Source organism: Takifugu flavidus, chromosome 1, assembly GCF_003711565.1.
Source record: "Takifugu flavidus isolate HTHZ2018 chromosome 1, ASM371156v2, whole genome shotgun sequence".
NCBI lineage: Eukaryota > Metazoa > Chordata > Actinopteri > Tetraodontiformes > Tetraodontidae > Takifugu > Takifugu flavidus.
In genome coordinates, this window is record NC_079520.1 from 3,750,529 (window position 1) to 3,777,221 (window position 26,693).

At 42.2% G+C, this 26,693-nt stretch overlaps 1 protein-coding gene across 13 annotated transcripts in view; it reads right to left on the reverse strand.

The window, feature by feature from the left end:
- Nucleotides 1-575: 575 nt before the first annotated feature.
- Nucleotides 576-26,693, reverse strand: part of gulp1a (GULP PTB domain containing engulfment adaptor 1a) — a 52,164-nt gene continuing 26,046 nt past the window's right edge. For 4 of the 13 annotated variants that reach the window (XM_057030385.1, XM_057030457.1, XM_057030440.1 and 1 more), the window contains 11 exons: nt 16,253-16,333; nt 10,355-10,416; nt 7,482-7,553; nt 5,356-5,454; nt 5,145-5,282; nt 4,891-5,007; nt 4,274-4,360; nt 3,723-3,947; nt 3,442-3,580; nt 3,103-3,197; nt 1,891-2,019 (listed from right to left, as the gene is read on the reverse strand). In XM_057030385.1, coding sequence (XP_056886365.1) covers nt 1,912-2,019; nt 3,103-3,197; nt 3,442-3,580; nt 3,723-3,947; nt 4,274-4,360; nt 4,891-5,007; nt 5,145-5,282; nt 5,356-5,454; nt 7,482-7,553; nt 10,355-10,416; nt 16,253-16,333 — 1,223 coding nt within the window. In that variant the 3' untranslated portion in view covers nt 1,891-1,911. The other 9 variants (XM_057030401.1, XM_057030420.1, XM_057030448.1 and 6 more) reach the window with 9 other exon arrangements.

A 26,693-nucleotide genomic window follows, 5' to 3' on the forward strand; every position in this document is an offset into this window, starting at 1 on the left:
TTTATTTCCATACAGAATCTGTCTCATAGTCTAGAATAGTAGCATGCAAGCATACACAGCCAGTGTGTGACTTTTATTTTTACATGTGTTTTGTTTTAAGATTGTAAAATGTGCCTTACGGTCATGTTGTTGTGACTTTTTGATTCCTATTTGAGATTATTTATTATAGAATTGTATAATTTTGGGCGAGGGCTGAACTGCTCAGAGACCTGAGAAGAGCAGAGATGAAGAGGAGAAGGAAGAGGAGGAAGGAGATGGGTTCTTTCCTCGTAAGAAAGCAGATGCATTTCATTTGAAAATAAATCATATTTTGAATTTCAATTTAAATTTCTGTGTATTTTTGCTTCAGGATTTATAAGCGTGTAAAATTAAAAAAATAAGAGCTAAAAAACAGGCTTAAAGCTGCTTATATCCTACTGTTCAGAATAGAAAAACATTTTCTGACTAAATATTTTGCTTGTTACTTGTTATCAGATGACAAATAAACACAGTGAGATCAGGATATCACCCGATCACTGAAGATCACCGAATAACCTCTTGTTGCACAAAAGCAAAACAACCATCTAAAGCAGCAATTCTGAAGCATTTTTCTTTAATTGTTACATCAAATATCAATGCAACCAAATGTAAAATAATGGAAATATTAGTACCGTATACGGACAGAAGCTGTCCCAAAAAAGTGCCATCTGGTGCAAGAAAAGCAGACTAAAAATATGACAACATAACAAGGAATTAACAATTCAACAAGTAAACACTGAAATGGTGAGTTAAAAAAATACGATCCAAATGGATTAACTAAAGACGAAATGTCATTGAGGAAATTAAGCTATATGATATAATACTGCTAAGCTGTGTTAGTGATGCTGATTTCATATCCTCACGAGCTTCAGCTTGGCTTACAAACAGGAATGTGTTAACAAAACGCAACTGGAAGGATGCGCACAAAAAACGGTCCCATGAAAATTCTGTGTACCATTGGAAATAATCGACTATTTACATCGCCCATTTTCTGTACTCAAAACTACTTCTTCCATATTTTCATTGTCGTTTAAAAAAATAGCATTTCTCTAACGGAGTTTACATCGAGATATTGAAAAGAAAACACGCAAATGCATATAAACTTTAAGATGACGACTGTGACGGCCCGACTGGACTGCTGGAGTGGGATTTGGCACTTTCTCAATACAAATGAGTTAAAAGTTTGCGACAACGAGCATCATCTTGGCATCAACAGCGGCTGTCCAGGGGATCCAGGGAGAAGACGGTGCCCTCTAAAGTCAGTCCCATTTTGAACCCCTCCTGGAAGAGAAACAGCAGCGACATTGAGCTGCACCTCCAGCGATGGATTACAGCACGGGGCAAATGGGACATAAGGCTGAAGTTGAAACAAAGCTGAAGCAAAGTTCTGTGGAAGCTTTAAGCAATCATGCTTCAAACGCATCATGCGCACGACGGGAAGCTTATAGGTTCAGTCATTGCAAATATCTGAAAATGTTCCAGGGATCTTGAAATGAGCCTCTGAGGGACACGTTTCCAAGTCTTTCCGAGTCAGGTGTGAAGTACAACAGCCTTTTTGATGGGCTGTAGACAGGAAAACAGACCCAAAATATCACTCTAGAAGAATCTACTGCCTTTTATCTCTGTGTTGTGGTTGAACGGTGGTGTCGGCTATTTAGTCAGTCTGTATTTTTCATGCTGTGAGCATGCAGCATTTATTGATAGAATCTATTGTATAATAATGCGTAACTTTCTGAACACACTCCGCCATCAAACTAATCTGGGATGCGATGCAGCATGCTGCTCTTGCACACATGCAAAAAGACCGATTGACCACAGTCACAGCAGCACAGACGTCAGAGCTGTGGGTACGAACCATCTCTGCCGCTGCAAGTGGAAAGACACGATAAGGAGTCAAGTGTTAACCGTCACGAAGAGGAAGAAGGTGGAGGGAGAAATCTCGAGTGCACTTTGAAAAAATATGAGCCTGTCAGTGCAATGTTGCCTCCTGCTGGCAACATCCTGCTGGAATAAAGCTGTGTTATTGTGCAAACAGTGTCCCAGAAGCAGCAAAAGTCATTATTTTCAAATCACATTTTAACTCAAAAGCTGGCAGGTCTCCACACAGACGCTCTGTGGTGGGGAAGCCATAAACTGTGCCTGTAATCATCTGATTGCGTTTCAGTCTGCGTTGCATTAGCGGGTCTCAAAGTGCCCCTCAAAACCTGCTTGGAAGCCGCGATGAGGTGTTGCACTTCCTGACACAGCTGTGAACACAAAATCCTGCTCAATTTGTGGGGGGGAGGGTTTGAAGAAATTAGAGCCTGTTAATTTCTTTTTAATGAAGGATTAATCTCTACCACTGAATCATACAAGGTCCAACAGAGCACTATTGATTCCAAACTAGTCCCATTTTCATTTTCAGCACATTATTTATCACTGCGGGCGCACAAATTATTTTCAGGGGGTAACTAATCATTCTGTTTCTTTTCAAAGCAGAAATTCCCAACCTGTGCATGTTGATAGAAACAACCTGGTGTTGTACAGCCACTTTGTCATTGATCAGAATGTCTAGAATCTTTTTGGTTTGGTTGGATTCACATACTATTGACATTTAAATGTGTTTCAATTCTAACAGCAACTGGGCAGTAAGGACAGAAACCTACAGGTGTAAATACATGTAAATGCATCTGAAATGTGTATCAGGAACAGCCCTCTAGTTTTGGTTCACATGCTGACATCGTGTTTGCTCTAAAAAGATACATGAAGGCAAAACCTGATACACATCAAACTGCTTTATGTCCTGGGACGAACTGAAACACACGAGTGAGACGCTTTCACGCCCTCAGCTGATGAGTTCATTAAAATTCTCTAGAGCAACCTTCTGGGTAGATCACATCTGAAGATAGCTTTTAATCAATCTACCACAGTGCCTTGATTTGTTGACTTGCTTTACAGACCAATTAAGATCAATCTGCTGGGAAACTCCCACAGTGGGGGACCTGCCAGTCCTCACGCCCTAACCAGCAGAGTTCCAGAGAGTGAGCAACCTCGCTGTGGTTCAGGGATACGCAGAGCTGAGGGGGAGGAGGGATGAGGACTCACCTGCATCTCATCCAGCTGTGACTGAATATCTGGAGGGAAGTCCGCTGCCCCACAGGTGAAGGGATCAAATGGTTCAGCGCCGAAGAGGTCTTTGCCTACAACGACCATTGCATGGTCAGGTGGGCGGACACTTGTGGCATCACGACAGAGGCTTTTTGTCATTTTTGTCATTTTCTCCCAAATTTCAGGTATTTATCAGACCTTTCTTAATACACAATATGAGAATTATTTGCAGAAAAGTCTGTTTTTAGGCATCCACATTCACAGAAAGACACATAAAGATGTCAGAAGTCTGGGGACAAACCACAGAGAAGGTATTGAAGCAACGTATTTACTCACTTATGTCTGGTGGTAATGTGGTCGGCGGCGGTGGGGGGCAGCCATTGCTGGCCAGCGTGGGCACCAGCGGTGTCACAGGTGAGAAAGGAATCATGTCGAAAATGTCTGTGGACTGTGGTTTCATGGAGATGCTGCCAGCCTGTACGAGGAAAAGATAAGTTGAAGAAAAAGAAACCAAAGTGGCTCCGTCCTTCAAAATAAATAGCAAGTGAAGTAGCAGAAGCGGCAGGAGAAAGAGAAAGGCAGGCAGCAGTAGGAGGAAGATAGAAAAGCAGCTTTACGCGTGGTCGTGGGATGCTGCATCCCTCGGAAGGCTTAGGAGGAAGGAGCGGAGGTTTGGCGGGAGGTGGAGTTAGTAGGCCTCCGGACAGGTTGGACTCCGGCGAGCTCATCGGAGTGAGAGTGACAGAAGAGATTTCCAGACAGGAGAGCGTTGTGATGCTGTCAAACCAGAAGAGAGAGGACGGCCTCCGCAGCATGTACGCCTCATCCACTGTGTTCATGTGCTGAGACACAAAAACCACCGAAGAAGAACACTATCATGTGGCCTTGTTAATGGACAGGCGCGTGATGGGTAATTAGTCCCAAGAGGCTCTGCTGGCATTTAGCTCCATAAAAAGAAGGTTAGTGTATTAATTTCCTAATCAGACTAGCCAAGTGTGTAACAGCGATGATTCAGAGTTCAGACCTCTTTGGAAGATTGAGTTGTCCAAACTTAAGAAGAGACATAAGGAAATATCTACCAGCAGCCGGCATCGTATATCTATTTAAGACTTAAAGGTCATGAATATACCATCACGATTAAGTCTGCCTGCATTCAGTTCGCACTTACTGGTGGCGTGTGGGCAATCATCAGCTGCTCTTCCAGATTCTGAAGCTGTTGCTTCAGCTCCGAGTTTTCTGTTTCCAGTTCTTGAATCTGTAGGAAGGAAAAAGGCAGATGGTTCACTTTAGCCACCGCAAGTCATTAAAGGCTCAATGAACCGCAACACGGACGCCACTGGAAGGACCCAGCTTAACTGACACATTCATGCATAATTGCTAATTAAGTGGAAGAGAGCAACCGTTTTACTATACTGTAGCCATCCTGTTTTAACCTGTTTGAAGATGATATCAAACGTGGTAGAAAATGAAATGTCTATGACTTTGTTCTTGTATTTAACCTGATAAAGAAGTCTCCAATTATTGAAACCCTTTCATGTTAATTAAAAAATCTTCACCCAATGACTCATAAAATAAGCCGCTGAAATTGAAAGACAAAGAATGATTCAAACTGCTGTTTGAGCTTTTGCTGCAGCTGATGAAATGATGCATCATACTGCATCATTAATATTTATTACCTTAATTTCTGTCAACACTGGAAAATGAAAAACAAGCTGCAGAAACCAACTCTGCATGAATGATTGTGTTGCCATGGCGGTGACAGGTATGAATGAAAGGAAAACACACTCTTTTTTGAAGACTTCCAATCTGTTTCCGCGTTTCCACGTCTTTGCCTCCAGACTCCAGGAACTTCTTGTAGGCTAAGTCGAAGGCCTGCCCAATGGTTAGAGTTATCTCTTCAGCCTGCAGAGCAAATCTTTGGTCATACTTCCCCAATCTATCTGTTATTGTTTCATTGTTGATACGCTCACAGATCTTTGATGAAGAACAACGAGGTGTTAATGTGGTCGGCAGCGAGTCAGAGGCAGAAAGACACTTACACACTTTTCACTGTCAAACACGTAGCAGAGATGCTTGTTGGATTCCGAGTCTTTGCAAATAAAAGTGAATATCCTTTTATCTGTTTTGTCATCTGCACAGAAGGATATCCGGTGTAACTGACAGTTGTGTTGCACGTCCTGGGAAACAGACACAATTTATTCATTATTCACAGACTCCAGCCTGATACCCCGGCCAAGCATCTCCACTCACTTTTGTCTTTGGATCTAGTATCTTCACACCATAAATGGAGATCTGCAGTTCCACTTTGGGGATTTTCTGCCCCTCCGATTTCTTGATGTGCCTCTGAAACTGTTGGGACGCAAGAGAAATGGTGGGTTAACCGAGTTCAAGATAAATGATAAATGTAACGACAGAATCTCTGCGTAGATTAGAGACTGACATCTTAAAGATATGTAACAAATAACCCGATGCATATCTTATTAACTCATAATCCAACTACATATAACCTCGCCCTAGTGATGGTCTTATTTGCTGGTCTCCAACGAAACTTTGGAAAGATTTGGCTACTGAAGGGAAACTGAAATCAGTTTATTTTGGTGATTTTGTAGACTCGGTGGTTACCAATTTCTGCCAATGCTGCACAAATCTTAAATATGTCGGGATTATCAAAGATGTGCCTGCCATACTTGAATCATGGAAACAGCCTAGTTCATGTACACACATTTGTCCAACAGCAAGCATGACATTTCATTTTACTTAAAGCGATGTATTGGACATTTGTGCAACTAACACCATCTGGGTAGCTCTCCGGCGTTCTGCCCTCTTCAGTGGAAATAACCAACAGGAGCTAAACGATTCGCTGAGACCACCGCTAATCTGCTGCTGCTCTGCCAGAAAGAGTGGCCATAAAAACAAACAGTCACCTAAAGGAGGGGAAACTGTGACAAGGAGGATGCTTCTCTATCGGTTGGCTGCTCTCAAGTTCCAAAATATTGATCAGTGGAGGCTTAAATCTGTCAGCAATTCATGGATGAAGGACCTTTGAAGATAAGTGGAGTATACGCTTGAAAGTTTGTGATCTCACAGTGGAAATTCATTATTTTAGTGTTAAATCATTTGCAAAACACTGCCAGATAATCAAATATGGATCAGCTGATATATTATCTATTATTATATTACATACAGAGGAAAAATCTATGGAAGATAAGATGATTGCTTTAGATTTTATTCAAAATCAACTTTTCAGTTTGATCTCTCTGAGTTGGGGGACTTAATAACAGAGTAAGAAGTTTATGTTCGACCTAGTAATGAGTTTCCTCTTAGATGCTCGCTGAAAGGTCAGGCCTGTCCTCATTGTCAGTGTATCTAGGAGAGTAACCATGGAGATTGGGTGTCCATGGAAGCTTTCAACATCAAATGTAATGCAACAATAGAGGTACGGACTCTGGGAAAACAGGCCTTCTCCCCTGCCAGAGCCCCCCCCCCAGATTCAGCTCTTGGCATGGGAAGACAGAGCAGAGGCCAGCAGGCGGGGAGTGCAGCCGCTTCACCCACAAGCTGTGAGAGAGGACCGATTCACACGCATTCAGGCCAAAACTGCCCTGAACAACGGAATACATGTGATTTTCATGTGAACTGAATATACAAATGTCCTCCTGCATCCCTAAAATGTCATTTAATAACCCATTTGGCTCAAATAAAAACAATATTTGTTGTTGTTGTTGTTGCCCTGGAGATTGTAGTTTTGTCCTTTTTCTTTGGTTTATTTGACTATTTTAATGCTGATGAACCTTTCACTTATGACTTTAATTAGCCTAAACATATCCTCATTTAAGACCAGCAATGACACAAAAGCAACTACAGGAATCATGACCAGAAATGCTGTACTTGAGAGAGAGCGTTTTTTTCAAAGGAAAACTTTATTACAATTGTTAATTTATGTAAATTATTCCATTTTACTATTGAAACCAGTCATAATAGCATGCAGTTGGAGCCTGCAGTGTAAATAATTTGTTCTTCGTTCCAGGGGGAGTTTATTGAGAACATCAAGAGTTGTAATGGCTAAAATGTGCCCATCTGGAGTAATAAATTAAATGAGCTTTTAATAATGTGAAAATTGAGTTTTAATAACATAAATGTAAGAAAACAATTATACTCTGGTTCACGCTCAAGGTTAAAATCTAGTTTATTGGCATTTCCTTTCACCCAGGGGAGGATTTACTGGAGAAAAAAAAACTGTTGCACAACCCAGTTATAGGCTATTATGCAGGGGGCACCTTGGCTGTAACGGGTGAGGAAGGGGTTAGGGTGTCACTCACTTCTCCCTCCTCTGCCTCTCAGCCCAATCCCAACCTCCCCATCTGCAGCTGGCTTACCTTTAGCTTCCTCACGGCATCCTTCACAACTTCTGTGCCTTTTGGAGCTTCGACCTCTGTGTTTCCAAGGAACTGTGAAGAAAGAGGAAAAAATTAACAATCAATGATACAATATGGCAGTAATAAACATTACCGTATAGAACACTACCTCCATGTGTCTCCTGTAAACTGCAACGAAACATCGAAGGTTCTAATGACCATAAAGGTTTGAATCAACATAACCAATATTGCATAAACAAGGGTTTCGGGGTGGGTGGGGTGGGGTGGGGTGGGGGAGACTCAATAGTGTGCAACGTTCCCAAGGATTTGATTACTTGTTCGTGATTTTGTGCTGTCCAACATCTACATGTGCAGTTCTTCCAAAGGCCATCAGATGGAGCCATAGAGCTTTAAAAGGAGCGGTAGCAGTCTCACGCACACGCAAACAAGCACACGCGCGCAGACACACAGAGTTGTCTACTCCGATATCAGACGTCCCAAACATAGACGTCAGCTTCTTAAAGGAAAAATCAAAATGGAGCCAGACGAAGATTGTAGCCAACAGCCCAGACAGACACGACTGTCTCTGTTAGATAGTCGAGCCTGGCAGAAATTCAGGAAACTGGTGGGGTCCATTCTTCTCGTCAGACTATAAAAATAATGTTAACAGGGATTTTATGAACTTTACAAGCATCGCTGGAAAAGGAAATCTCACGCACTGACACCTGACACTTAAATATACGACCACAATTAGGATATTCTGCTTTCCAGCGTGCAAAACGTCACAACGCAACAGAGGAATCAGAATAAGTAATACGAAAATGTCAGCACTCTGGAGCGGTGTGACTAATGCATGTGGTCACAGATGTGTCCAGCAGCGCTGCTGATAGACGCGCAGAATAGAATGGAGAAGTTCTTGTTCCTGACCAGTGCATTTTGGACTGCTGGAGAGCTTTCCCAGGGCAATCTGAGCTCAGAGGCTCATCCATCAACCGGTGCATGCAGAGGAAAAACAGAGCGAGGCATGCCCTCGGGATGGACACTCACGCTTATAGGGTACCGCCAACCAAGAAAATTATTTTAAAATTGAACAGAATATGCATTCATTTAATATTCCAGCCAGCAGCAGTAGGAGGAGGCAGTGCGTGCTCACCCACCAAGACAGGCATTGATCTCTGACACAAAGTGTGTCATTCAAGTGACCCCTGAACGATGTGACTGCAGATTTTGCATAAATTTACCCCTCAAACTCACTTTTTCCTTCTCTGCTCATAGTCCAGATTGTGCAAGTCGAGACAGCAGTCAAAACAGCCCCAAGTTAAACACACGTCAGCGTCTCAGAGCAAAGAGGCCATGCTGGCGCTTCATGAACACAAAGCTAATTATAGCCGCCGCTTCAGCGAGCGAGACAACGATGGAGACGAATGAGGATCCAGAACCAGAGGAGCCGTCAGCAGTCGAGCAAGTTCAAAACACTTCTTTACACGTCTTTAATGCAAAATGCACCTGAGGCCTTGTTCAGAATCATCAGATCTTAAATTCAGAAGCGTTCAGAGATCCATCAACACAACGTCACTGCGTCTCCCCTGAAAAGGAGTTTTTGTGAAACTTTTTTTTATTTTAAATCCTTAAAGTCAAGACCTATGAAGGGAATCTCTGGTTACAAGAATAGACGTGTTCCTTAAGTTTTTGTCACATTTTTCGTTTTTTCTTTTGTTCTTATCATGGGGTAGGATTCCCTTAAATAGGTCAGAAAAATACATCCGGAACCATCATTTTATCTTGGGTTTAGCTGCATAAAGTCTAAAGAAAATCCATTGACGACTAATAGGACAATAAAATGTCATCATTTTGTTGAAATATTATTCATATTTGTTCATTTATTCAATATTTTGTAAACGTCAAATACCGGTACAGTCACAATCTCTTCTTTGGGTTCTGAGCCATGAACATTAAAGTGTTTATGCAGAACGTTTTGGTATAAAATGTCCATATTTCACCAGTTTATTCTGCTCAACTCGAATTTAATAATTGAAGCTTTCAGTCCTGACAGAATAGTTTTTTACCTGCCAAATTCTCCTTAATTTCATTTTTCAACTGAAAGTTAAAGCATCCTATTAATATTTGCCAATTCCATGTTTGTATCAAAGGAAAAAAGCTGCACAGGTGACCTGAAACCATCTTGTTTCTGACCACTATCGCTCACACCTGGGCACCACGATAAGATTTTTTACCTGGCTCGGTGGGACAGATCCTGATCTTTAAACTGGAGACAAAACAGAGAACATTCCCGGCTCCGTGCCTCCTTCCCTACACCTCCGTTTGCTCTGACTAATGTTCTCAGATCCGAACAAATTCAGACAGACAGCCAACTCATCAGTGAGATCCGACACCACTTTTCCACTTCAGGGAATAGTCATAGCCCTCATTCCTCCAAGCAGGTCGGACGACGAACCCTTTTAAAGAACTCTGCCGTAGCTGCTCTGCCAATTTGGGAAGAGGAAAACGTAGAGTGACACGTCCGACAAACTCCGACAGGAAAGTGACTTCAGAGTGACTCGGTGCTTCCGAGCTAAGCCTCAGCTCAACGCGGCGGCTGTGGCTGCTTCGGGTCGGGTCACGTCGGTTTCCACGTGAGCAAAACGATAAGAAGCGAAGGCTGACCAAAGTCCCAAAACAAAGTTTGATCAAATATTTTCTTTATATACCAAAAGATTTCTGCTTTTTTTCATGTAAACAGAAAATAAAGACCTCCCTAAAAGAAAGTGAATGGATCTCAGCGCGGCTATTCTCTTCAAGGTTGGACATTCTTTCCAAAATGGTGGAGACTCAAAATCACTTTTTCATTCCCCTTTACCTCCAGACAAAAGCTTGGGTGATATGGTGTCACCTACCTTGGCATTGTAGGAGATATAATGCTTGGCCAGAGCCTCCGGAGTGTGCATCCATGTTTTATCTGAAACGATAAAACCATCTCAGTGCATAAAGAAAGAATGAATCAAAGGGCTTCTCATTAGGCGAGGACAGAGGCATAAATCTCACAGGGCGACACAAACATACCTTTAAAGCAGCGTTAAAACACGCAGTATACCCAGACAGTTCAGAAGCAGCTCAAATAAACAGGATTTATGCAACATAATGGGAAGAGTGGTGCCTTTATTGCCGCTGAATGCCTGGTGAACGCTGAAAATGGAGGCCACACTCTGCTTTGTGGGGGATGGATGGATGGATGGATGGATAGATAAATGGATGGATGGATGGATGGATGGATGGATGGATGGATGGAACCACCGATAAGGGAAAACGCATGGGTTCCAAATGAAGCCAGAACTGACGGTTTAGTTAAAATGTAATTAAGCCAGTGCAACAAATGTAAGAGAAGATGTCCAGCCATTTTAAAAGTGTCTCATCTGTCTCGTCTGCACATGTATCGTGTCTCTAAAGTGCTGTAAAAATTTTTTTCCTCCAGCAGAGAATAAAAGACGCTTGGCTAATCTTGCGAGAGGCTTCATTATCCCATTTCAGGGCCTTTCATCTGTCAGCCACGCTGCACGTTCACTGAAATATGAAATATGGGTCTATAGGATGAAGAGTGAGCGCGGCTGAACGCAAGACAAAGTGTACGGACCCCATCAGCGTGGATCATCCGATGAATGACTGATGAAAGGATGAAAAGAAACAAAGTTAAAGATGTCATAAACGTGCAGGCAGTTGCATGGGGAAGCTTTTTGAGGCGTTCCGTGATCATTAACGAAGCTGTGCAGGATGAGAGGGCGCGAGGACCACATTCCCATTGATAGTCCTCTTTTCCTTCAGATGGTCCCGTTAATAAAGCGCTTATCGCCACATTAATGAAGGCCGTGAGGAAAGATGCCTGACAGTGACCTCGGAGCGCTCGACTCCTCAAGGTTGATTGCTCTAATCGGGATTTGCAAGGTGCAAACAATGCGATTCATTTTTGCATGTCCTCTCAACATCTATGCTAATGACTGTTTACCCCCATGTTGTCAGCTAAGTGGCCTGATGAATTCAAAGACCATTCTAATTAGTGTTTAATTATGGCTGATTATGGCTTGCAAAAAAAAGTTTTACTTTGCAGAAATGAGTTTGTATAGAACGCATCAACAGACAGCAGACGGCGACTCTTCAGAGACTTGATAACAGAGGATTTGGACTTTTTAAGCTTATTTAACAGCTGCGCGGTCAGATTATTTCCTGTTTGGAAATCTTGCGGCAGATTCCTGCGAACTGTAATAAATTTCCTCCGGGGAGTTGTGAAGTTGATGGCATATTTTTTTCTCCCGTACAGCAACAAGGGGAAGAATCTGGAGGCTGTAAATTTCAGCGCTAGGATGGATGGTGGGGCGAGAGAAGCTGGGCTAAGGCCTGACGCAGCAACTTGCTAAGTTTGCAGAAGAATGTCTTCTAGGGTGGAGGTCAAATATCTCGAAATACTGAATAAAAAGTCCACATGTCCCAAATCTGGGAGCAGGCGGCACACAGGTGATGTAACTCCTCAATACCTTGTTATATATGCAAAAAGTGTATTAAATTAAGTTTATCAAGCTGAGTTATGGCTCGGGCTGGTAATATTGCTTTCCATAGTAATCATTTTTAGTCATGAATTTCGAAGTGCAAAGGAAGAAAAATGCAATTAAAAAAGGAGCTGCGACTGTTTGTTGGGGCACAGTCGAATTTGTGAGTTTAATAATAGGTTGGTCCCACTGCTTTCATCTCATTTTTCTTGATTAACACTTTCAATTTCTCTTCATCTCCATTTATTCTTTGTGGTTTTATTTGACTGGAGCATCTTTTCAAATTAGGTTACGTTGTTATTCAACACAAAAATAAAAATGTAAACCCCCCACCCCCCCAAACATTAGAATATCACTATTTGGGAGCATTGGGACTCAGTTAATGATGTAATTCAGAAATGGAGCCCATGTTTCATGCAAATGTCCCGCGTCGTTGGAGGTTTCTGTTAGCAGGCTACGACAGCGGTTTATTGATTTTTATGTTCTGTCCTTCCAGTTTTTTGTGATGGCTATCAGGATGAAAAGGTTGGAAGTGTTTTGGAATTGGCAAACATGAAAGGTCACCTAACAAACCGACGGAGACAGGATGTGGAGGATCAAACATCAAAACGCCAGCGCCGTTGCCAGTAGAGAAGCAACCCTGTATTGTCTGAAAGGCCACGAGCAGCGGGGAGGCGGCACCTTAACTCACTACATTGCTCAGTCAGTGACCGGGGCAAATTTGCTGGGTGGGTTCTGATCTCAATCAGCGGAGAAGGTGATCTCACAAGATGTCCAGGGAGTATCGATCTTCAACGTACTTCCCCACCGATGAAGCTGTGACAAAGTCTTCTGTTAAGGCTTTACAGCACTGCATCTCCTGCCATTGCATCCAATCTTATTCTGTGAATTCTGTGATGTACCTGCTTGTCAAGCTTCAGTAAAATGATGAAAGTTGACACCTCCGTTATGTATGATGCAACATAAGGTTAACTATAATTTTTGGGTGACCAGGTGGCACGCAGTTGTTGTCACACCATTATGCCATTATGCTTGCCGCTGAAACTGCAGGATTCTGCCAGATGGCAGCTTTAGGACATTGTATGTGTACTAAACTCCTTTGTGCACAAGCATCTGGTCTAATTTCAGTAGAATCTATATGTTTTATCTTAAACACATGGTGAGAAACAGATGTTGCCTCATGGGTTGCAGTAATATGATTTGATTTTGTATTATACGTAATAACATTTCTGTTGTTTCCAGGCCATTATGAATGTGTCACATCTAATCTTGTTGCTAAATTATCAAGAGCTTAACGGTGTAACGTGACAATAGCGTTATGGAGCTAAGACCGGGAACTGAAATCTGCACTAATGTGAAACAAAGCAAATGTGCTTTATGAGTACACAGCTCAAGGCTGACATGGGGACAATATGGTTTTAATCTCATGCAAGAAAAAAACAAAACAAAAAATAGATAAGCCGGTAAATATTGCTCACATATCCAGCAAGAACAGTTCCAACCCCACCTACCGTCTACTGATCCACCAGTGATCTCACCGATGTGAAGGTTTCAGAGCCAAATTGATGCTTTCTCTTTTATCTGCCTCTCCCTACATCCTCTCCTTTGCTTTGTACTGCCCCCCCCCCACCCCCTTTTCTCTCTTTTTCTTTTAAAATAAGGTTTATTAGCTGGCTTCATTGTAGAAGATGAAAAATCTATAATGGGCACCATCAAGCAGCACATGCTGGAAGCAGCGACTAGTTTTTTACCTTGTCAGGGGCAAGTGGGAAATTTGTACTGTTTCACGCAACTATTTTAGGGTAAAATATTAAAGTTCTGGGTATAATAATCTTAAACTAATTTTTCCAATCCAATAAAATCCAATATGCAACTTCCTGACAAGGTTACTTGTTTCTGGATGTGAATGTACAGCGAGTCATTCAGGTAAACCTCTAAAGCTTTCCACAACATCATCCAACCAGAACAAGGTTATCAAGGATCACTTTTACAGATTTTCCAACTCTGATTATATTGAAAACCTGTAATGAGGCTTCAGGTAATGGTTTTAATAGCTTAACATTTATTTTGGACATCTATTCATCCATGGCCATGAGGAAATTAAAAAAGCTTGTGCATCTTCAGCATCTAATTTTCTGTGAGCGTGCTCTGCGTTGATTTGATCATAACGGCAGTTAGAGGACATCTGACCTAAATATATCTAGGTAAAAGATGCTGCGCGCAATGGACCAGACATGGACATCCTCTGCAGATCCTATTCAGACACTGCATAGAATCTGCACTGAGAATAAAACACGCTAGAATGAAAGAATTATTGCTAAACATCAGGTTCACTAAGCAGCTTTAGGTCCCACTGCTGAAGGTAAATCTAGGACAACGGCTGTATAATCACAGTCTCTTTTATTTAGGCTGCTCTTCGGCAGAAACTGTATTCTATTTATTCCTTATCCTACAGTCAGTCAGTTCTAAAAATGACATGATCTCCTCTGTGCAGCCATGAGAAGAACTTTAATCTGCTTCTAAAGTTGCCTGTCTGATTGCAAGCAGAACTTAGCTGCAGATCATGATACTTCCAGTATGGAGGGTGCTTTTATTTTGAAACACAAATGTTGGCCTGCATTTAATGAATGAGTCATGAGTAGAAAAGCAGCATTTTTAAAAGGTATTGTCATTTTTTACAGAAAAGGAAAACAATATGCTGGAAAAAAAGGTATTTCCCAGTCATAAACATTTTAATCTTCTTGACAGGATTTATTTAAAATATTTATCTTCTGCAGGACAATTCTTTTCCCATAACTTTGGCCTTCTAAACTCCAAAGATGCAACTTAAAACTATTCTGGTCACATTGAATTGAGGAGATCAATAAAAAGCACAGAATCTCAGCAGGCATTAGCTGAAAAATATGATCAAGTATGGAAACAACTGCCAGGGATGAGCACAGAGACAAAAGGGAAATCCAAGGTGCACTTTGGAGCGATCGTCCACTGAACAGTTAATTTGTTTAAACTAATCAAGAAATGACAAAAAAAAAAATCAGTATTCGAAGCGTGGTTATAGAGAACTGCAACACTTTGTACGGCCAATTAAAGTGTGCACACATAAATGGATGCAGATATATTCCAACATTATGGGTCACAGACTCAGAAAAAAAGCCTTCGTCTCCCTGGAGGGGAATAATCTGCTCTGTGTTGTCTGTTCCAAACTGTCAAATGCAGACTGACTGGTGTTTGGGATGTATTTACAACGCTGTCTGTGAAGAGCACAATAAAATGTAACCTGTCAAAGTTCTCCACACCTCAACACTTCCTTTCTTCACACATGCATTTAGCTCTTCCTTCCTCTTCCTCCAGGCCTCCTGGCAGTTCCAACCTCAACATCCTTTTGGCGATATATTCACGATGCCAGCTCTATCACAACATCCAGAAATCACAGCTGCAGCATTTTATATCTGTACATTCTGAATAAAATCTTGAAAGGAACGGACTGGGATCAACACATTAGCAATGCGGCCTTCATCAAAAGGCTTTTGCTGGATTGTTCCCTCCAGGCTGGTAAAGGCAGCAGTCAAATGGCTAAAAATCCAAATATCGGATGCAGCTCCTTTCAGCCACATTTCACCAACATTATATCAACATGCAACCAAGCTCTGGGGCAGCCAAACCACAGCAGCATTTCACGGAAATTAAATTCCCATTAAGGTGAAAGGAGCAAAGTTAAAATTTCATTACACTGGGTGAAAGAGAAATGTAATTTGAGCTGCTGTCCGCCCCAATTTCCATCTTTTCCTCTGAAACTAACCAGGCTGAAATGAAAAAAAGAGTTATAACAGCCAAATATCATTACAACCGTATGTAACACCTGAGCCGTGGACACTCCTTAATACATGCTGGAGGTCTATGATTCATACCTGAGGGACGACAGATGGTTGTAAACACCTCAAGCTGGTTTGCCATCACAAATATCCTCTCCCATCCTCTACTGTCTGCATGTTATGTTTAATGCTTCTGAAAAGCCACCGAGAAGCTGTGCTGAGCTGTGCTGAGGCATTGGGGCCATTTTCACTGACACAAACCGAACTCGCAACTACTCTGAATGGTTAAAAGGATGATGAAGCACTTTTGGGAAAGAAAATAAAGTCTGATGCTTCGAATGTGTCTGGAACAGATTGTTGTACTGTAATTTACTCATTCCAAATAAAGCTCAGGCAGACTTGGCTCGAGTCCCGACATTAATGAGTGGTGTGTTTTCCTGCTCACCTTTTTTCCTGTTGAAGGCGCGGTTCATAGTGGAAAATGTGTGTCTCCAAAATCCCGCCTGAGTGTGTGACAATGTTCCACCTGGAGCAGCAGAAGGAGAAGTGAGTTAAACACGGCTTTGACCTCCAGCTTTCGGTGAAAGGCAAGTATGAAAAAATAGATTTCTGCTTGCAAAATATCCCCTCCCACTGAACATGAGGCTTTGTTGGTCAACCCAAAGTGTTCCGAACTGTCGTTCTGAGACATCTGCTTTACATTTGTTTCCCACAGATACACAACATAGTTATTACATGTGGAGGCCGTAAGTCCTTTGGTGTTGAAGTTAACACACTCGGAGTTCTCGGAGACATGGCAGCACTGAAAATGGGTGTTGCACACTAACTCTGTTTACCATGAACCTCGACTGGTACTTCTTCCTAATTTCTCTACCACTTTCCACTCTGCTGCCTCTGACACATGCTGGCATTTAGCCTGTGTAATAGCCAGCTGGTACAGCACGACGAGGTGCAGCTACAACACGATAAAGGAGCCAATCGTTTTCTAAATGCAAAACGACACTGACACTCTGCTCTGACCGCTTTCAGACCCGAGATCAATTCCCCATGAGAGCTCAGCAATCTTGAGGACGGCAAGGACAAAGTGTTCAGGACTTGGGAGCTGTCAGCCAATTCCACAATCGATATTCTTGATCGTAGACTGCGGGAAAATGTGCAAGTCCTGTTGTCTAATGGCATTTTCCCCCCATTTTTGTTGTTTGTTTTCCAATCCAAGATACAGTATATATTCATATTTTCATGGAAAAAATAAAACCAACAGTATCCCATGATAGTGCTGGAACTTAAAACCAAAGTTGGTGTATTGTGGTCATTTGGTCGATATGCTCGTCTCTGAGTAAATTTCCATTTCAGGCTCTGATTGCAACAGTTCAATAATTAAGAGCAAAGTGCTTCTTAACCTGTCTTTCCTATAGCCTTTCAATCACAGGAGCCTTTCAGACTTAATGAAGTATTTGTGTGGTGTGACCAGAAAGTGTTGTGAGTAAGTTCTTTATGTTGCTGTGCATCTCTGAGCCGAACTGGGGGAACAAAGCTCAACTCTTTCACAGGACAACAGCATCAAATCTCCTCAATTTACAATAAAACATGTTGCAAAAAATATTTCAAACAATGCTGATAGAGATGAGATAACAACATCTGCTAGAACAACATCCTCCTCACACACTCTTGATATTCTTCGACTTATGCTGAACAGCAAGCAAGAAGTAACAGAGCTGTGCAAGTGAGGTTGTTATGTCTGTCAGATATGCTGCTAAATTAGAGTCTAATTGCTTGGTAACTGCTGAAACCTGCTCTCCGTTCACCATGGAATAACTTGTTGAGCATTATTTCATCCATTACATTGGAAATTACACCCGGTGCCCCTGAGAGTAAGATAGCAACTACAGAGGGACTGTCGCACCAATTAGGATACAATGGCCTTGTTCAACTATATATAACAAATAAGTATAGTTTAGACTGTTATTACAATACAATTCAAACAATATGAGCGCTCTAATGAGGTCAGCTTTGAATAAATGGGCATCCAAATGTGAAAAGGATGTTATTGTTGCTCAGCGATCCTGATAAACATTATCAAACAAGCTAATGAGGAGAACGGTCACACGGTAAGTGGCTATTTCCTTGAAATAACAAGGAAAGGCCATTGGCTTTGGGGAATACGGCCATAATGATGTGCAGCATGAGTTACAAGTGGAACTAGCAGAAACAAGCGCCGTGGTTTTCACAGTAAGGAGATATTCCTCTGCTATAGAGGCCCTACAAAGGGTTGGAGATCTTTAAATGGGACAAACTTCAGGGTGGAGACTGGCACATTCCTCAGGCTGCCAAAGCAGAGTAACTTTACAGCTGGAAAAGACAACTTGAATTCCCTTTTTCCCTGGGTTAACAGGCCGATGTTGAAAACATCACATGGACAGGTAACCCAAAGACACCACGGTGCTATTTACATTTCAGTGAAGACTCTGGAGTGCAGCCTGCAGATCGCACACCAAAGTGCTCTGCAGGGAGGAACCCAGCAGCAGGATTTAACCTGTTGCGCTTCAGGATGTTTCAGCTTGGGTCGGTCTGTTTTGCTTCTTGTTGTATTTGGTTTTCTATACAGTGACGTAGCAGAAGATGACCCCACTCTTCTAACAGTGTGAGATTCACTGTATGTATAATGTGGAAGCAATGCACAGAACACATCCACACCTCCAGAATAATCTAATCTTATGTAGTGCAGCATGTTCCCCTGCACGCTACGGATGGCTCCTGCCATGTGAAGAATCACTTTTCACTCTGAACTGGTGCTTTTTTTGTTATAAGTGTATGAGCATGAAATGGAACTGCAGCAACATTAAAAGGTGACTTCAACAGTAAAATCCCAATATATTCAAAATTCCAAACAAATGTATTAAAATTTTACTCCTGCTAAAGCTGTTGGAAAGATTGACACCTGGCACAATAAACTGTGCTGCCAGGAAACAGGATTGGAAACTGATCAGCTGTTTTATATCCTGTAGTGAATGAATTTTTTTTTTTTTTAAATGTCCCAATTGGCCCCAGAGCTGATCCTGCTTAGAACATTACTAGAAGTCACAGTTAAGAGTTTTAAAGTTTCACAGACGGGTATGAGGAAAAAAATCAGACCGTGTTTTTGTGTGTTTGCAATATGCGGGTGCCAAAAACGTCTGGATATACACCTAAAGGTGACATCACATTTGACTAACACCTGCAGTCTTTGGACTGGTTTTAACAGCTTCCTGTCTGGTAATTTAACCACAACCCCCCTTCAGACCCCACAACAGACACAAGCGCATATATTTAACACTGAGCTGCAAACGTCCTCAGTCCCATCAATGTTTCCATCTGCAGAGGCGGGAGCATGTTATTGAGCGAGTTTCTAAAGGAACACGTGAAAAACAAAGTTTGTTTCTGTTTGCACATCTCTTAAATCTGTTCACATTCAAACATCATTGTTAGTCCCAGATGATGAGAAAACAGAATTGGTCATGACTAAACCAGGGCCAAAATGAGACAATGATGAAAATGTGAGCCAGCAGTTCACTTACTTAGAATATCCCCTCCCACTGAACATGAGGCTTTGTTGGTCAACCCAAAGTGTTCCGAACTGTCGTTCTGAGACATCTGCTTTACATTTGTTTCCCACAGATACACAACATAGTTATTACATGTGGAGGCCATAAGTCCTTTGGTGTTGAAGTTAACACACTCGGAGTTCTCGGAGACATGGCAGCACTGAAAATGGGTGTTGCACACTAACTCTGTTTACCATGAACCTCGACTGGTACTTCTTCCTAATTTCTCTACCACTTTCCACTCTGCTGCCTCTGACACATGCTGGCATTTAGCCTGTGTAATAGCCAGCTGGTACAGCACGACGAGGTGCAGCTACAACACGATAAAGGAGCCAATCGTTTTCTAAATGCAAAACGACACTGACACTCTGCTCTGACCGCTTTCAGACCCGAGATCAATTCCCCATGAGAGCTCAGCAATCTTGAGGACGGCAAGGACAAAGTGTTCAGGACTTGGGAGCTGTCAGCCAATTCCACAATCGATATTCTTGATCGTAGACTGCGGGAAAATGTGCAAGTCCTGTTGTCTAATGGCATTTTCCCCCCATTTTTGTTGTTTGTTTTCCAATCCAAGATACAGTATATATTCATATTTTCATGGAAAAAATAAAACCAACAGTATCCCATGATAGTGCTGGAACTTAAAACCAAAGTTGGCGTATTGTGGCCATTTGGTCGATATGCTCGTCTCTGAGTAAATTTCCATTTCAGGCTCTGATTGCCTGAAACTTTCACAGTTCAATAATTAAGAGCAAAGTGCTTCTTAACCTGTCTTTCCTATAGCCTTTCAATCACAGGAGCCTTTCAGACTTAATGAAGTATTTGTGTGGTGTGACCAGAAAGTGTTGTGAGTAAGTTCTTTATGTTGCTGTGCATCTCTGAGCCGAACTGGGGGAACAAAGCTCAACTCTTTCACAGGACAACAGCATCAAATCTCCTCAATTTACAATAAAACATGTTGCAAAAAATATTTCAAACAATGCTGATAGAGATGAGATAACAACATCTGCTAGAACAACATCCTCCTCACACACTCTTGATATTCTTCGACTTATGCTGAACAGCAAGCAAGAAGTAACAGAGCTGTGCAAGTGAGGTTGTTATGTCTGTCAGATATGCTGCTAAATTAGAGTCTAATTGCTTGGTAACTGCTGAAACCTGCTCTCCGTTCACCATGGAATAACTTGTTGAGCATTATTTCATCCATTACATTGGAAATTACACCCGGTGCCCCTGAGAGTAAGATAGCAACTACAGAGGGACTGTCGCACCAATTAGGATACAATGGCCTTGTTCAACTATATATAACAAATAAGTATAGTTTAGACTGTTATTACAATACAATTCAAACAATATGAGCGCTCTAATGAGGTCAGCTTTGAATAAATGGGCATCCAAATGTGAAAAGGATGTTATTGTTGCTCAGCGATCCTGATAAACATTATCAAACAAGCTAATGAGGAGAACGGTCACACGGTAAGTGGCTATTTCCTTGAAACAACAAGGAAAGGCCATTGGCTTTGGGGAATACGGCCATAATGATGTGCAGCATGAGTTACAAGTGGAACTAGCAGAAACAAGCGCCGTGGTTTTCACAGTAAGGAGATATTCCTCTGCTATAGAGGCCCTACAAAGGGTTGGAGATCTTTAAATGGGACAAACTTCAGGGTGGAGACTGGCACATTCCTCAGGCTGCCAAAGCAGAGTAACTTTACAGCTGGAAAAGACAACTTGAATTCCCTTTTTCCCTGGGTTAACAGGCCGATGTTGAAAACATCACATGGACAGGTAACCCAAAGACACCACGGTGCTATTTACATTTCAGTGGAGACTCTGGAGTGCAGCCTGCAGATCGCACACCAAAGTGCTCTGCAGGGAGGAACCCAGCAGCAGGATTTAACCTGTTGCGCTTCAGGACGTTTCAGCTTGGGTCGGTCTGTTTTGCTTCTTGTTGTATTTGGTTTTCTATACAGTGACGTAGCAGAAGATGACCCCACTCTTCTAACAGTGTGAGATTCACTGTATGTATAATGTGGAAGCAATGCACAGAACACATCCACACCTCCAGAATAATCTAATCTTATGTAGTGCAGCATGTTCCCCTGCACGCTACGGATGGCTCCTGCCATGTGAAGAATCACTTTTCACTCTGAACTGGTGCTTTTTTTTGTTAATAAGTGTATGAGCATGAAATGGAACTGCAGCAACATTAAAAGGTGACTTCAACAGTAAAATCCCAATATATTCAAAATTCCAAACAAATGTATTAAAATATTTACTCCTGCTAAAGCTGTTGGAAAGATTGACACCTGGCACAATAAACTGTGCTGCCAGGAAACAGGATTGGAAACTGATCAGCTGTTTTATATCCTGTAGTGAATGAATTTTTTTTTTTTTTTAAATGTCCCAATTGGCCCCAGAGCTGATCCTGCTTAGAACATTACTAGAAGTCACAGTTAAGAGTTTTAAAGTTTCACAGACGGGTATGAGGAAAAAAATCAGACCGTGTTTTTGTGTGTTTGCAATATGCGGGTGCCAAAAACGTCTGGATATACACCTAAAGGTGACATCACATTTGACTAACACCTGCAGTCTTTGGACTGGTTTTAACAGCTTCCTGTCTGGTAATTTAACCACAACCCCCCTTCAGACCCCACAACAGACACAAGCGCATATATTTAACACTGAGCTGCAAACGTCCTCAGTCTACCATCAATGTTTCCATCTGCAGAGGCGGGAGCATGTTATTGAGCGAGTTTCTAAAGGAACACGTGAAAAACAAAGTTTGTTTCTGTTTGCACATCTCTTAAATCTGTTCACATTCAAACATCATTGTTAGTCCCAGATGATGAGAAAACAGAATTGGTCATGACTAAACCAGGGCCAAAATGAGACAATGATGAAAATGTGAGCCAGCAGTTCACTTACTTAGAATATCATCCTCCAAAGAGCACAACAAGAGATATATCCAGTCTGCAACATTTCATCTTCAGTGACTCAAACATTTGGAACGCAGCATGAAAAAAAAAGAAGCTCTTTCTGGAAATGAGAGCAGCCTCCTCTGACTCTGTGGACTCTTCCCTTTTGCCAAACAACAATATAAAAAATCAAAATGAATTCAAAGTTTGATTAAAGTCTGTTTGCAAATGCCTCTCTGCTGGTCGCTAATCTGACCCATATGTACTGCAAAGGCAGCGGGCTTTTAACACTGAATAGAAGCTGAGCGTGCACTGTGGTCCAAACATAATGCCTCTGAAAAGAAAATCAACAAAGATCCTTTGTTTTCTTCCCTTTGCTCTCGCCCCAGCTCTGGAATTCTGCTCGCTAAGCACAGCACAGCACAGTATGGCAACAATCTGTTTATGAATTTTGTCCCAGAATTCCTCAGCGGAATCCACCGTGGTATCATGGTGTCTAATCTAAAATCCAGGCTTGCTCTCTCACAGCCCAGCACTTCAGCTCCTCTGGAACAAATTCAGCCGGATGTCATGGTTTATCAAGCGCTGCTGTCACTTACAGGGACAGGAGGAATCAAAGATCTAAAGAGAGAAACATGCAACAGCCAAGCTAACACAAACGCTACTTACTTGCCTTCAGACTGCAGAGGACTAGTAAAGACGAAGTTCCAGCGGAGCTTAATAGTTTTCAGCTGTGGGCCAGATGGTGGTACACTGGACTGCTCTGAGGGGAGATGATGGGGTTTGCAAACTCATCAAGAAGCCTTTGCCTTGACACACGATACTTGACATTCAAACCAAACTTCCTCCGCCCACGCTTTGCGCAAAGGAATTTCTTTGGAGTTTGGAGAGGGGGGGGAAAAGACCCCTTGGACTAAAACTGTCTCTAAGATTCACCAAGGCATACCGGAGCTGACCTATAAAAGTTAACGTACATGAAGTTGCAGCCTGACCCCTTGGCTGCGGCTCGTGATTCATCGTGACACGACAGCCTTGGGTCAGAGTCTTTGCATCAACCAAACAGCTGTTGCACTAAAGAGTCTCTACGTCCGTCAAACCAAAGCCCGGAAAGCCTCCGAATGATATTATGACAATCTGATTCTCCTTATTATGGTGTTGAACATTTGACTGTTCTTTCTGAAGGCTTTAATGGGATTACTCCTCCAGCCTCTAAACACTCCAACTGGAACCAGAGCCAGTTGTGTGTGTGTGTCTCTGTCTGTGGGTGTGGGTGTGTGTCAGCAATTTTGATATTTGGCATGTTTGGCTAAAGTTCACTTGAAACAACGCAGGTTTGTTCTTAGCTGAATGATAATTAATGAAACTGACTCAAATACAAAGTGTTTCCTCTGGCTTAAAGTTGACTGACACTGCTTTTATTTTTCTGCAGCAACGTGCTCTGATTTACAATTTCACCTTAAGATTTAGCCTCCCTCGGGTAAATAGTTCACAAAATAGTTGGGCAGGATGAATTTAACACACACACACACACATATATATATATATATATGTAAATGGCGTTTTAAATGACAGCAGCATCTTTCCCAGGAAAAAGAAAATGCTTCGTAAATACCCAATTACAATATTCCGCAGGGTGGATAAAAAGAACTTGGAGAATGAATTCAGTCACGGCTGAAACTATCTCCAACGTGTCGTTACTGAAACCATCTCCTACGTGTCTGCTCCAAGTCATGTGAAAGTCTGAATCTGGAGTTTAGATTGTGTTTTTATCTGCAGTTTTTCAAGTGTTTCAGCTTTTTTGTGTGTGTGTGTGGGGGGGTGGTTGTGGGGTTACGAAAGGCAGTATTTGGATTAAAAATGTAGTCTAAGTGTCATTAGGAGGGTTCTGTCTCCATGTAATAGCTGTAGTAACTTCAAAGGTTTCGGGAAAGACTTCACTTTAAATCTTTAGGTGAAAATAAAGAAAAGGTCACAAACACTTGGCTTCTGGTTTACAAAGGACATTGAGCACAAGGGATTTCTTGTTCCTTTTAATGGCATCTAGTTCCAGATTCAGCTCTGTCTGGGCCTTGGGTGGTGTTGTGTTTTTGCTGGCCAGCAGTCCTTTGGTTTCTGCCTGAGAGAGCACTTGAAACAGGGAGGGTGTCAGCATTTGGCCTGTTTGCACTTTATTTTTCTAAGGTTTTTCTTCTCTCTGCCCTGTATCATTTCATGTTTGCATCTTGTATGAACAGCTGTGGTGGGGGTAAAGGGAAGTGGCCGACCCAGACACTTTCCGGGAAAGTGGGGCCCTTCGTGCTCCACGGGCATGAACTAAAATGGGTTTAAAAAATGTTTCAATTTTGTTTTTAAAAAAATAAATGGCCCATTAAGTGGAAAAGTAGTAGATCATTTTAACTTGTGTTGCAATTGTTGCTACGGGACTGAGAGTTAAAGGGACAAATTTGAATAAAGCAGCAATAACCAGAGACAACACATTCATATCCTCTCAGAGGCTTTATTGAGCTTTGAGGCCTCCATATTGTGGTCCACTGAATGCGATGAGGAAATGTGTCATATCAGAGGTCTATTTGTGTTTGGCGCCCTGCACCGAAATGTTCGCACCAGTGCACCAGAAAAAATGGCGATGACTTCGGCCAAGATCGAGCGGAATAATTTCCCTGCCCGGATGATGCAGATCACAAAAAACAAGCAAGTGTTTGAACTGAAGTGAGCCTGATTGTAGAAAAAAGTATTTTGCAACAAGAGAAAACACAATTTTCTATCCACCAAATATGAATGTAAAATGACAGGAAGAAAATCAAATAATTAAGAATGAAGTCAACCAAAAAGTGAATTTGCTACATTCTGGCAGTGCTTTTCAACCAGACTCAGTACATCACTGATCATGACTGTATCTTTTAGCATTTGTTCTAATTGATCTGTGCTTCATGATGGCTGAGAGGAAATTTATTATATAAAATATGTTTATTGCGGCTCAAGGCATACGTCCTTACAGCTAATGCAAAACATAAAACATATAAAATCCTCTTTAACGTATATTGCTCCGCTGCACCGCTCAATGAGGCCTTGAACTAAACTGTTTAGTTATTTGCAATTTACTACAGTAGGATGAAGTTAAAATGTATGAACGGACTGAAATATCCTTAAATTTAGAATGTTCTCGAGAAGCTCCCAGCAGGTGTCCCTGCTCTTTAGGGCATCTTTTCATTGTGGCCATTAAGGCTTTTAGTAGCCTGTGCTTGTTCCTGTCTGCATTTTTGTGCTCATCCTGTTGTAAATGTGGCACAATAGGAGACAAATATGTCGGGATGATACAAATAAATAATAAGCCCTCAATCAGATGGGGTTTTTTGAATGGATAACACATGAATGTTGCATTTGTTGCCCTCAGGCTCTGGAACTATGTGTATTGTAATATCAGATCAGATCAAAACCATATCCACCAAACCAGCCCATGTATTTTCAGTCATGTTCAGGTTTGGGTTTAAGTATTTGGGCACTAATCATCTGGGATTTAGCCCCACAGCTCTCCAGATACTAAGAGAAAAGTGGAAGGAGGTCAGTCACCCTCTGGCTACATCACTCATTAAATTTACAGTAATTTGTATTCATTATTTACCACTACAGTCACCCATTGTCAGCTGCACACTGCTGAAAGCTGTATTGGCAAATGAGTGGATTCATTAGCATTAGATTCATGTGAACTTATTTTCACTTTTAAATGACTGCTTGAAGAAATCCAGCGGTGAGGGATGCCGTCAAGCTGAAGAAGGAGTCGTATCGGGCCTTACTGGCCTGTGGGACTCCTGAGGCAGCAGATGGGTACCGGCGTGCCAAGTGGAGTGCAGCTACGGCGGTTGCCGAGGCAAAGACTCGGGCATGGGAAGAGTTCGGTGAGGCCATGGAGAACGACTTTTGGACGGCCTCGAAAAGGTTCTGGACCACCATCCGGCGTCTGAGGAGGGGGAAGCAGTGCACTGTCAACACTGTGTATAGTGGTGATGGTGTGCTGCTGACCTCAACTCGGGATGTTGTGGATCGGTGGAAGGAATACTTCGAGGACCTCCTCAATCCCACCAACACGCCTTCCAGTGAGGAAGTAGGGCCTGGGGACCTGGAGATGGGCTCTCGTATCTCCGGGGCTGAGGTTGCCGAGGTAGTTAAAAAACTCCTCGGTGGCAAGGCCCCGGGGGTGGATGAGATCCGCCCAGAGTCCCTTAAGGCTCTGGATGTTGTAGGGCTGTCGTGGTTGACTCGACTCTGCAACATCGCGTGGACATCGGGGGCAGTGCCGCTGGATTGGCAGACCGGGGTGGTAGTCCCTCTTTTTAAGAAGGGGGACCGGAGGGTGTGTTCCAACTATAGGGGGATCACACTCCTCAGC